The 13,641-nt window shown below is 38.1% G+C and overlaps 1 protein-coding gene across 1 annotated transcript; it reads right to left on the reverse strand.

Annotated features, from left to right (window-relative positions):
* Positions 1-3,279: 3,279 nt before the first annotated feature.
* fut10 (fucosyltransferase 10) lies at positions 3,280-12,057 on the reverse strand. The gene is made up of 4 exons (XM_053476274.1): positions 11,741-12,057; positions 9,021-9,297; positions 6,009-6,844; positions 3,280-4,875 (listed from the first exon to the last, which is right to left on the reverse strand). Exons 1-4 carry the CDS (start codon positions 11,819-11,821, stop codon positions 4,651-4,653), a joined length of 1,419 nt encoding a protein of 472 aa, XP_053332249.1. The 5' UTR covers positions 11,822-12,057; the 3' UTR covers positions 3,280-4,650.
* Between the last annotated feature and the right edge of the window lie 1,584 nt (positions 12,058-13,641).

Raw genomic sequence — 13,641 nt, forward strand, 5'->3', positions numbered from 1 at the left:
AGCAAATGTGAGCAATCAAAGCAAAAGGTGGTACAACAAAATATTAAAGGGTAGTCCCTGTTTTAAACCGAGCAGTGCATTAAACTGCAAAAGTCACCTATATGTATATTGTTTTGCAGCTCTTATAATGGTTTGTCATTGTAATGTCTATTTGAATATTGACAGAAAAATATGATATCTGTAAAAACAAACCATCAATCAGATTAAATGTCAAATAAGCTGCTTTTATAAAAGTAATTCTGTCGTTCCAATAAATAATCAATACGTTATCAAATTACAGTACACAGAAACATGCTGAATATATTCATCACCAGTGAGAATTACCTGAAACTGAGTCACTTTGACTTTACAATTATAAAGAAAAATACAAAAGTCCTTTTTTTTGTTTTAGGATGTATTGTAAGCTGCTTTGACACAGAACGATCAGCCTGTAATGTTAACATCTTCCAGTAATAACACTGCATCAAGCTGCAATACATTTATAATCTGATACCAGTTTAAATGTTATTTTATTCTGCAAATTAGATTATTTCACATACAAGACATTGTATACTGCAGGTGTTACCCCGGGCACTTTGCCATCTTGGGCTATTACTGACATCTCCTCTGCCAGGGACCTCCACCGCCTGTCATTATAATCACTGAGTGATGAAACAGGTTGATTTATAATCTACTGAGGTGCATTGCCTAAGCACTTATGCTTTGGGCTACATTACATTCGTTACAAGCTGTTTACCAGATACTTACCCAACATAATTGTTTCTGACATCAACCTGAAACTCTGTGACTCATGTGTTGCACTTTGTTAATAGTAACGTTGTTTTGTGTCATGCCATTTTCTGAAAGGGGGAACCGCTGCAATTGTGTTGATTTCGCATGTTTTGGGATGGGCTGTCGGCATATCAGTCTTTCAGCAGTTTCGATGGAAAGATTTTGTAAGAATGCAGTTAAGTTAAATTCCTGGGAAGGGAAAGATTAACCGTAGTTCTTGTTCTACTCTAATAGCGAACGTATCTCTGATAGCCGTTACTAAACTGGTAAAAGTGACAAGGATGCAGGCTTGTATGGTGTACAGTACGATGTGATGAGTAGTGTGCCAATTGTGTAAACATGCATTCATTCATTTACAAAGTTAAAGTTTTCTTACTTGATTTCTATCTAACTGTTGTTTACACCTGCATGCAACTACAAGCACCCCAGTGACAATAATTTATTTCCGTCACTAGATATTGTCGGCTACGTATCATGAAAGGAATGCAATAAATACAAGAAACCCCGTCATCAGTGGTGTTCCAGTGATACTGTGATGAAACCAACATTCGCACCTTTGGTCACAAAGGAAAGTAAAACTTTTCTCTCAATCACACCAAATACAGTGTAGGACGCCCTTGTGCCGACAAAACATCTCTGATTCACGGACACATGGATTTCACAAGACATCAGTCAATGCATACTGAGAACACCCACTGCCATTTGAAATACGCTGTGACCCAGTTGTCTAGCCATCACAACTTGGCAGCAGTAAAGGTTGCTCAGATACTTCTGCTTTCCCATTTTTCCTGATTTAAACACATCAGCTAATAAACCGACTGTTCACTCACTGGCTCAAATTATAGCCGATAGATTCGTGTCAAGTGATACAAGATAATTTATGATAGATCAAAGCTTGCGCCGACATTAACTCATGTGGTCACAGCATGTACAGTACTGTGCAAAAGTCTTGTGCCACCACTCATTTCTTCATATTAAATGAATTTGGTTGTTTACTGTATGTAACAACCTCAGCAGCAGCCTCATTTCCCCTCTTGTCTGTTCCAATCACTAGTATACTCATCATCAGCCTGATCATCCGCCATCATCTGCACCTGTTTCTCACTGCTTCAAGCCTGAAAAACTATTCCTTAAAACTACATTAAATGTCTGGCTATTTGAAAGCAAAATATGAAGAAATGAGGGGTGGCCCAAGACTTTTGCACAATACAGTATTTTTATGTAAGAACTTAGCACACACATGATATAATGGCACAGATTTTAATATAAATAAATAAAGCAGTTGAATAATTAAGTGACTACTTTATGCTATTTTACACCAATGATAGAATTCTGTAAAAAAGTTTTGCCTTGATTGTATTTAAAAAAATAATAATTACAGGGAGATCTTTAAAATCAATCACTTCTCAAGATCATGAAGGCTCTAAAGCACCGTGGTGTGCGAGTAGGTGTGTGTGTGTGTGTGTGTGTGGTCTAAGAGCACAAGGACTGCTGCAGTGGGATACTGCTGGGTAAAACCTGCTTACCTCAACTGAATCCATGAAAAACTGCAAGGTTGCACAAACTAAATATTAAAGAACATGCTACAGTGTGTTTAGAAAAACCACAAGAAAGCTGGTATAAATGATTTTTTTCTTAATCCGATTAATTTTAATGAATGAAATATCAAGTTAAAATTAGAATTTAAAAGGAAAGAAAAATAAGTGGGGGTGCATGAGTTGATAAAAAATTACACTAGACACATATTGACATTGTAATTTAAACACATACTGTGTACCTATTAAATGGACCATTCTGTATTCAAATGTATTTCTCAAGGCTAAAACCAAATAACTGGACAAACAAGCTCATTAAAAGGATAAAGTGGGGAAATCAGGTCATTGCAGTGCACCATACATACTGTACTCTTAATAAAGGGAAATGTAGAAGCATATTTTTGGGAAGTACAGTAGGAGAAAAACGAGAATTCAAAGTCTTATCCTACCAATCCAAGTTTAAAACCATGTCCTGTCATTCTGCAAGGACTGCCCATAATCTCGCTTGCTCTTCAGATAGTAAAAGTTGCTTTAAAAAAAAGCAATATTGAGACATATGTTCTTTTGTATTTTTAATTAAGTAAATACTAGTCACATTTACAATTAAAAATAGTTGTATTTATGTATTATAAATATAAACTGTCAGCAAATGAGAGAAATAGTTTTGTCTTATCAAAAGTAAATGATTAGCCAAATTTGAACCAGTGAATATTCCTTGTTTAATGGCACAACTGAAATGAGATTATGGAGACATGATCTTCATAAAATGATCAGAGTCTCCATCTAGTGGCCACATCACTAATACACAAAACAGAACAAATCTTACATGACTTGGAGAATGAGTAAGCTGTTAAATACACATAGTAATGTCTTAAAAATAATACACCAACATTTTGCTGAGACCAACATTAACGATCTGTAGGAGTAATTTGTTTGTTGTATATGATGTAAAGTACAATAGTTAATGAATAAATGAATTGCATACCAAAGCATGTGCTCTTTAATTGGATTGGTTTTGTTTGAAAAATACCATTTAATATACAAGATATACATAAGATACAAACATTTCATTTGTTTGCATTTTATATGAACTATTCAGCAGTAGTGATACAGAAAGGCACTTTAATTCTTTTTGTATGCATGTGTGAGAGACAAACGTAATATTCCTGGATCTTAGTCTGAGCACTCTGTTCAAGCTTACCAGAAACAAACTGCAAAGTGTAATACTGCTTTATATCAAGTGTATTTGGTAAGGATTTAATACTAACATGGTGGAGGTTAAAGTCTAGATCATACTCTATATACACAGTTTCAAAGGTCAAATATGCATTAAGTGCTTCCTTCATTAAAAACCTATGCTAGAAACAGGAACGTCATGATATTATATAGACAACTTGATACGATTCTTTTTTAACTTTGAATGCAAGAAAAAGGAATGTAACAGTAAATAAAAATACATGTCTTAAATCAGGGAAAGACTTTATGCTCACTCTGTAAATTTAATCGTTCCCCCTGTGACACACAGTGTATATATATAAAATGCATAGGTACAAGAGTTTATTGAGTACCGCAGGAATCAATGCCCCTTAAGGACTAAAATTTCTAGTGCTGATAAAAACTTTTTAAGACACAAATATAGCACACTAACTATAGACCCGGGGCAGAGCTCTATTTGCGGAGATATGAGCTTTCTACAGCACACTGATGGTATTGATTTCTATCTGTTTCACCTCAGAAGGCCTTCTGGCCCATGCTAAACTTGTAAATGTATTTAGTGCTAATTCGTTAAGGGGCACTGCTCATCTTTCTTAAGGGAGCTAATTGTTGCTAATAATAACGACATTAAATCCACAGGTACCCGATCCCTTGACTCGGGAATACATCTCGGTTTCTGCTAGAAACAAAAGGTTCAATAAATGCAAATTATGAAACTCCATGCATATATAAAAGTCATTCAGGCATCTGTAAAAAAAAAAAAAGTAGGTTTAGGAAGTAACTAGAACGATGCAAGTTCCAATGTAAGGATGGTTACAGAGATATTGATGGTTTCTCAAATATTTGCATATTGACTATCTTGTTAGGAAACATTAGAGATGTGCATTAAATACTATTTTAATAAGTCCATCTCTTGTATGAACAGGCATTAGGCAATACCAAGCTGTAACTCTCTTGATGTATAGCTGCTCATCAGATCAGAACAAAAACAAGATTTATCTGTAGTAACTAATTAACTATCTAACAGACAAACTGACGACTGCGCTGTCTGACTGACTCGCTCACTCACTGACTTACTCACTATTAATATCAATCACTACAACCAAAACAAATACTGCCTGTTTAAAACTCAGTCACTAAACACCTCCCTCCAAAACTGTGTAGCTGTGAAGTTCCTGTTCTTCAGGGCTAGCCTTCTAAGAGCTCGGGCTTCTCTCACTGACTGCTCATAACTAGTTCTCCAGATGTGGCGCAAAGAGGAGCTGTTAGAAAGATCTACAGCAAAGTCGAACACCTTCGGAGGCGGACATCTGAGGTGACGTTCTTCAGCCTGCCACACTCTGGGGACCAAACCCTGTTAGACAGAATGAGAAAGGATGGAGGTGTTGACATGGCAACAGTATCGATGCAAGTAATAAAGTAGGAGGATCCAAAATATTATTTGAAAAAAAAAAAAAAAAAAAGGATTTTCCTTGTTTTTAGAAATGACTATTGATACATTTTGATGAATGAGTGCATATAAATCTACACTTTCATTTAGAGTTCTACAAGTTCACAACTTTACTTTTATTTAACTTGGCGAGGCATTATAATTAATATAATATTGCTCTACTATACATTTCAGTCACATGGTGAGTTGTTGAACAAACAAAATGACACACTCTGTTGACAAAGGTATTCGCTCGTCTGCCTTCACATGCATATGAACTTCAGTAACATCCAATTCTTAATTGATAGGGTTTAATATGATGTTCTGGGAACTCTTTTGGGAAGAGTTTTCACAAGGGTCAAGGAATATAATATCGGCCCACCCTTTGGAGCTACAGCATAACACCTTCAACTCTAGGAAGGCTTTCCACAAGGTTTTTTCCACAAGAATTTTTATTATTCTTTTAGAAGCACATTTGTGAGGTCAGACACTGATGTTGGACGAGAAGGCCCGGCTCACAGCCTTTAATTTATTCCTACAGGTGTTCTGTCGGGTTAAGGTCAGGTTTTTCCATACCAAACTCGCTCATCCATGTCTTTGTCCAAAATGTCTTGGTATGCGGAAGCATTAAGAATTCCTCTCACTGGACCTAAGCGGCCGAGCCCAACTCCTGAGAAACACCCCCACACCAGGTCCAACATGACTGCGCACCAGTGCACCAAGCAAGCTGTGAAAGAACTTTACTGGCCTGCACAGAGTCCTGACCTCAATCCCACAGAACACCTTTCATCCTAAATGTTTCATGATCCTTCACCCATCATGAACCTAAACAGGGTAACACCGCCACTGTCTTTGCTTTTGCATGTGGGCTTTGGCACTGACATACAGTAAGTAACATCCCCTTGCCATCCAGAAGTGGGCGGGAACGTGGTGGACAGAAGTCATGACAGGTGCAAAAAGACTATATGGAATACTTTTTTATTAGAAACATGGAAAAAGGTGACATTTCACATGGTTTTTGAGTTTAGGGATACTTTAACACCTGCAGAAATGCTTACCTTGTTTTGTCTGTTGTTGTTCTCCCATACCCTGTTACACACCATGCACTCAAAGGCATCAATAAAGTTATCCTGAGTCAAGTCCTGCACACCCCATCGACGCTCCTTCAGCTCTTTAACAAGTCTCGGATTTGAGATCTCCCGTTTTAGCTTCCAGTCCAGGTACGTTGAATATTCCTTGTCGTTTTTGTCCAGTCTCTTTAAATACTGAGCCAACATTTCTGGAGGCTGCTTTGGGTCCACCACAATTGCACTTCTGTTACTTGGAAGCCACATGCGAACATTAGGAGCACCGTAGTACACAGGGACCACGCCGAGTTTGAGCGGACGCCACAGTTTCTCTGTGATGTAGTCATCACAAATGGCATTTTCAAATGCTAGGATGAACTTGTACTGGGCTAGGATCTGATAAAAGCTCTCCTCGTCCATGGCAGTGGAGTCGCTTAAATGCAAGGGAAGATCCTTGTTGTGCAGGCACTGGCCATAAGAGTCGACCGAGATGTGCTTCATGAGCTCCTGCACGTACACATCACGATCTGATGGTGGGTCACAGTCTGACTGGACGTACACCACAGGAGCCAGAGTGTCTCTTAAATGGTTCTTCTGAGCCAGAGGGAGCAGGAATTTGTCTGAGGTGAGCATGTGGAGGCTCTCTAGGTGTTGTGTAGTGAGAGGGAGGTGGGAGTGTTGACTAAATGTGGCTGTGTGGTTGAACAGGGTGATGACAGGCTTGTGGAAGAGCTTGTAGTTGTTCTTCGGCGACTCCTCGTGGAAAAGAGCCCAGTGGTGATGTTGCTTCCTTGGTAACGGAAGACTTTCTATGCTGAAGTCCGTACCTTGAAAGAAAAAGCGCTAACGCTGTAAATGTAGTGTAACACGTAAGACAAGTCAAGCAAGATTTCTGTATCATGTAAATATGATCATATGCACTGGAAATTTATAAGTGTATCCATCTGTAAAACTAACACTTTTGGGTTCTTTATTCTGATTGGTCATTACCTTTAATAGTATAGCTAAGACGATAATTTCAGCCGCAAAGCAAGTCACAGGTTTATAGTATTAAGCTTGCCAATGGTTCTAAACTAGCAACTCTCCTGTCACCATGCACGATTGTAAGTTCTAGGAAAAGAGACATGTAAGGGAATAAAGCTGTCGTGGTTTTAAACCACATAAAGACAAGTTGGCCCATTTGAGGGGTCATTCAGAGGACAAGGCATTTAAATAAGCAAAAGGTGCATTAGTGCCTCTGATCTATTTTTGGTCTTGAACAGGGGGCATGGCTTTCGGTTAGCTGACTTGCGGCAGCTATCCACAGAGGACTGACAAGTGCTACTTATCATGTTAATTGAGCCTGAACTCCCCATGGAGATCAGAATCACTTGAGTGATATAGAGCGCACTTCAAGGTCAACACACATTTAGCCTGGCTAGACGACACGATATACTGTTTGAAATATAAAGTAAAGTGTGGACTGTGTGAAGAATGCATGCCATGAGCGATGCAAATAAAGGACTATCGATTTTTCAAACTAAGACTGCTCTGCTACCACCATGGATTTATTTCTCTTGGCTTACATGGTTCTGTGTCTGACTTTTTTTTCAGCATTAGTTAACGAGCCTGTTCAAGCCTGCTAATGAAGAAAGAAAAATCACACAGAACCCATCCGCAAAGGATTCATTCACCTCAGAGATTTACTTGCACCTTCACCTTATCTTCAGTATTTAAACTAGAGCATGGGTTATTTTTTTGCCTCACTGTCACTTTAATGAGTTTGTTTAAACATAAAAAAACAATATGGATGGTTTGGTATTGAATATCCTTGATGTGTATAGTACAGTTTATAATCAGCTCTGGAACTCCTTGTTTTCAACACACAAAAATGTGACCAAAGCTGCAGTTAACAAATTACATGCTTTTGTCTCTACATTTCTCTGTTCTTTGTCCAATAGATCTCACTGTTTCCACAATCTTTTAAAAATTCTTTAAAGCAGCTTTGAGATGATGACCATTGCTGAAAGCGCTATGAAAATAAAAATTAATCGAATTGAACTCAGAATTATGTCCTTTTCCAACCTCAGGAAATTTAAGCTACACAATGGAAAAGAACATTGACGTAAAATAGACATATCAATGTTCTTTCCCATTTTGTAGCTTGAAAAGTGTGTTTTGTTAGCAACAAGCTAGCTAGCTGACATTGGGGATTATGAATTCTGAAGTAACTTTAGTGCTATAAATAATGCCACAGTAACATTATTTTATTTAACGGGAGCACCTATTCTGACAGAATGTCATACACTTAAAACAATTGTAGAATTGTAAGCTTGAGGGTCAATTTCTTTGGCTTTTCTGAGTTTGGAAATTGTTAGCTACAAGCTTCATTCGAATGCTGCAAATGTCTTAGGATCAATCGGTGACTGAACAGGACATGACGCCTGTTGAAATATATTAGCTATTCAGTAATTAATTGCTCATACCAGCTTGTGTTTAGAGATTAATTAATCTTAATCACTACAGTCCTGACACACTGCAATGTCAGGATAGCGTGGGTTTTAACCGAACTGGTTGAACGCCTGTCTCTGCTCGGAGAGGTGTGATAAAGAGTGCATTCATGGACTCAGGGCTCAGATAAAGGCAGGAGCTGCAGTATTGAAAGCTGCAGGGTCAGCCGAACCAGGATTAGCTCTGCCACTGGGGGCGAAAAACTTTCCACTCAAACCACAATGGAAACTGTGGGCCAAATGAGCACTGGTGAATTTCACAGTTAATTAGTTGTCAGAGTAATCAGGGGAGAGTGCTTAATACCCTTAAATGTATTTACATTTTCAAAAGAAAAACTCTAAAAAGACAAAACTGCATCACCTATTAGGGCCGAGTATGATAATGTCTATGCTGTCTGAAATGTCTGTGCTGCATGTTAATTTCCAGTATAAAATGAGATGATTTAGAGATCCAGTATGCATGAGGTTTAAACTCTCTGGGTGCAACCCCAAGCTCAATCCCAGAATCACTTACCATAAAACAGGAAGGCCTGTGCAGATGGATGAGAATGGTAAGACTTGTTAATGGTGAAAAAACATTTGTTAAGTCCACATTCTGCAAGCCGGCCCAGCTCCCCGGTCAGTGGAGACCACCACACAATGATGGGATAAGGACCCTCGGAGCCTGGGGATACTCCATCATCAGGGAGGGCAGCACTTGCAAGGAAAGCCTGGATCTGAGTTAATTCTCCTCTGTCCTTTAGGGGGAGTGTGTGCACCGCCTGCTCAACCTGGCCCAGCTCCTCCGCAACCTAAACAGAAATACAACCAAGTGCAAAAGTTTGCACACCCTTAAACCAGACAAAAATAAACAAATAAATGGAAATGATCGGTATTGCTGCACTATGTTTAACTGAGTCTCATTCTTGTTTAAATACAATCTTGTTTAAATACAAAATCAGAAATGAAAGATGACATTATTAAAATTTTAATGTAATGAGATTAGTTTTAAGTTTGCATTTCCCCTTGCAATTGATATACTGCAGATACATGCTTTATCTACAGGCCCAGTGGTTCTCTGCCCCGGCAGATTTTACTAACTGATTTAACTGTTCCGCTTATTAACAGCCTGTTATGAATTAAAGAGGATCTGCTACAGCAGGAACAACATTAAGGACACTACTGTAGATCATCCAGTACCAGGGTTAAGCACCACTGCACTAACCCTTTCACTCTAATACCTTCTTAAACCTTAAAAAAGAAGAAGAAAAAACACCCACATTTTATTATGAATGTATTCAAATCATTTTTAGATACATAAAATCAATAATATTGTTGAACATTCTTTGTTCGCCACTCAGAAATCATGAGGGATTTGTGCCATATTAAGGATCTTTATGAATCCTGCATTGGAAATGGATGCATACAGAGAAAAAGTGAAAATGACAAAATGCAAATCAAGCAAGCTATCGCTATGTCTCTTTAACACTACTTCCTATTAAACAAAACACAACATTAGAGTGAGTGGGCAGTGGGTGAAACTAGGACAGCAATCCTACAGTCCAGACATATAGAGGATATAATGTAACATATCCTACTAACTGCAATCTACGGCCATATCAGCCTTAACATTAAAACCCTTAATATTAAAACGACCCACAGTGGGACTTGGTTCCATCTGGGCAGTTCTTGACTTTCAGGGAGCAGTTTCACAGTGTCCTGGGGATGTGCTTTTGTGTCTGGCACAGGATGTTGGCAGCTGCCATGGATTGGACATGTTTTGTCAATCAGATTAGGATTGGGTCGACAACCTTGAGCTCTTTTCCTACTGGGCCCTGTGTGTGGCGTGCTGTAATGGCTTTATAAAATGGCCATCTGAACTTTTTTTGGCGACTTGAAAAGAAAATTGCCATTTCTGTGGGATCGTACTGGACGGGCTGATCTTTGATCCCTGTGGGCATTTGTGAGCCTTGGTGTGTAACTGGTGTATAGTTGGTGAGCAGTGTTGTTTAGGTCACCCGTCCATGGTTATAATGTTATGACTGATCAGTGTACTGTATAACAGAAGGCAAATGGCAGCAGTTTACATCTATTAATAACGTTTAAACAATTTGAGTATTTAATTCAAGACTAGAGCTGTTACAGCATGAAGGTACAGGAAGGACATTCATTCCAATAACTCCTATTATTTATGTTTTTTTCAGAGTAATAAGTCTCTGACAGGGACACATTTTGAAAAGCTCTCCTTTCAAATTTAAGAATAATTTACACATATCATTAACTAAATTCAGGAGTTTTACAAAAATCTGTTTTGTGTAAATATTTTATGATGCTACACTAACACTGCTGAGATTTCATAGTATGAAATGAGTTTGAGTAAACTATTTGTTGTTGTTCTTTTCAGCGCTACAATTATAGAAAGATGGAATGATGGAAAGGTGGTTAGAGGGAAGAATAAGAAATACCAGCAGTAAGCAAAGACACAATCTTTTATCCAAGAGTTAGTCAATAAATCCTGGAAGCTCGGCTCAGGACTGTACGCCTGTAAACGAGAGCACATTTAAATAACAGACAACCTTCAAGTGTTTGTTAAAAGTAGGAATTGTTATCAGTTTGTTTTCAACCATCCACATGTTTAAATAATTTTTTTTAATATTCTTCAACCATATAATATAACCAGATAGTTTTATTATGCTGAGAATATTACATAGCAGTAAGCTGAACATCTATCTTAGTATACAGTAGCTCGAGGCGATCCCATGGATGTAGAAGGTCATAATTAACGTAGTAATACAGTTGAAGAATGAACACAAACGTTTACAGTCATTTAACATAATAACATTTTCTCGCTCGAAGTGGGTGGGATACAGTATATTAGGCAGCAATTGTGTCTACGTTTTCCTGAAGCAGTGGTCAGGACATACCAGAAGAGATCCAAGGAAGGAAATCTAGTGAACTGGTGACAGGGTCATGGGTGGCCAGGTCTCACTGGTTTACATGGGGAGGAAAGGCTGGGCCGAGTAGACTGATCCTATAGAAGAACTAGTGTAGATCTACAGTAACTGGTGAAAAAGTTCATGCTGGTTGTGATGGAAAAGTGTCAGGACAGGGTGGAGCAAGGGACCTGGTGAATATTAGACACAGGTGGTCATAATGTTATGGTTGATATGTGTCTGTCTGTCTGTCTATCAGATATATAGATATATAAGAAGGGAGGAAAGAAACGTCCCAGAGTCAGGTGTGTCTGAGAGTTACCTGAAGTGTAATGATGAGAAAAACAAACGCGGAAGCGCAGAGGCAAAACGCGAAAAGTTTCTTGGCAGACAGCCGCACCATGTCCTCTGTGTAGAACTGCCCTAAACACCACAAACAGCATGTCTCCAGCACTTACAGCATGTCTCCAGCACTTACAGCATGTCTCCAGCACTTACAGCATGTCTCCAGCACTTACAGCATGTCTCCAGCACTTACAGCATGGCCTTACACTCATATAGCACGACACAGCCTGTAAACACGGCTTATACTGTTCATATTAACAGTACCGAGGGTCGCTGGAGTTCTTCAGGCGTTTGTTCCCAAACAGCCGGAGCTCCGCCTTCTCACTTCCGGTGCTAATCTCCAAATCATCCACGCAGTTCTTCCCGCTTGACAGGGGTGTGTACATATGAATGAAAATCGGGTGATCCTCCTTGCGAAGAGTGCGAAGACAAAAACAAGCAAATATCGTTAGATTTCATTCAAACGTGCTAAAAACTAATATGTATTATGGGTGAGTTCACAAATCCACTAGCAAAACTATTAATGACCAAATAAATAAATAAAATAATAAATACAAATTATTAGGAAACAAAATTTTACATTGTTTGTAGAAGAAAATAAGACATAATTCCAAAAACTCCAAATCTGTGATTTAATATAATACTTAAAACTAACTTATCAATTCATTCATTTAAAATGATTTATCATTTTCCTTCCACATCCCAATCATCTACCCGTTTTGTGTTGGTCCTGAACTATCTTTCTAAACGCATGGGAATATTTATTTATTTATTTATTTTCTGGAAGAATGCTTTAACCTTTTGTTGTTGCATGAATTGCATGGCTATCTTACACATAAGCAATCCATCTACTTCAGAACTACAGTACAGTGCCTTGCAAAAGTATTCATACTCCTTAACTTTAAAACTTATATTGAGATAAAGTCAAAATTAATATAAGAATATGAATTATAAATTAAAAGAGGCTGGGTGTATTTTAATTTTTTAAATATAATTTACACAAAAAAGGGTTTATACCTATTCACCATTCGTGACATAAATGTCTCAGGTCAGATTTGTAGATAATTTGTAACAACAAGCTGGCTTGGGCTTCGTCTGCTCAAATAAACTGCAATACAGATGGACTGATTACCGATACCACAGCAAGATGGGCCAACTTCGTCATCATTGTCACAGATGTCAGCAAGACGAGAGTCAGAGTCTGATCCAATGAGCCTATTGTTAATGGCTGTCATACCAGAAATCTGTACATTTCTAGAAATGTTCCTAGCTAGCGGATGTAGGCTTATTTTCTGGCACAACTAGTTAGGTAATCTGTTCAGCTAACACTTCCAATTTACTAGTAAGCTACCAAAATACTTTCTAAATATTTACAAGGCAAAATAATAACCAAGATGATAACTAAAACTGTTAGGAATAAAATGCCGAACAGAAACTGGTTGCTTATATCATGGGAGAGTGATGCTTATCACTGAATCTGATAAGTAGATCCTGAATTGTTTGTAGATTCACATATTTTTCTTTATCATAAAAGTGTATTTCATTTCATTCAATTTAAACATATAGGTTGCTAGGTGACAAGACTAAAGCTGCATTCATATACAGATTGTCTATTCCACCCTAAAAGCTCCAGGACTTTTGAGCTCACAGCTGTATATTGGAGCCACGCAGAGCACTTTCCCATACAGCGTCCTACACCATTATCTCCTCATGGAAATGAATTATAATAATGTACAGTCGAAATACTGAGTATGAAGGAATTTCAATGTAGGAGTTTTAATAATGGACCTGTGAACATTGCATTTAAGCCATAATGAATGGAGGCAAATTGGACTTTCTGCCCAATTCCACCCCTATTATCTCATTACTATAACAATA

Source organism: Clarias gariepinus, chromosome 17 (genome assembly GCF_024256425.1).
Source record: "Clarias gariepinus isolate MV-2021 ecotype Netherlands chromosome 17, CGAR_prim_01v2, whole genome shotgun sequence".
In the NCBI taxonomy this organism is placed as follows: Eukaryota; Metazoa; Chordata; class Actinopteri; order Siluriformes; family Clariidae; genus Clarias; species Clarias gariepinus.

Coding starts and splice junctions, on each gene's coding strand:
- fut10 (XM_053476274.1), bottom strand. CDS start 11,821: ATGGTGCGGCTGTCTGCCAAGAAACTTTTCGCGTTTTGCCTCTGCGCT. Junction 9,298..11,740: donor TTCTCATCATTACACTTCAG/GTAACTCTCAGA, acceptor ATTTCTGTTTAG/GTTGCGGAGGAGCTGGGCCA. Junction 4,876..6,008: donor ACAACAACAGACAAAACAAG/GTAAGCATTTCT, acceptor TCTGTCTAACAG/GGTTTGGTCCCCAGAGTGTG.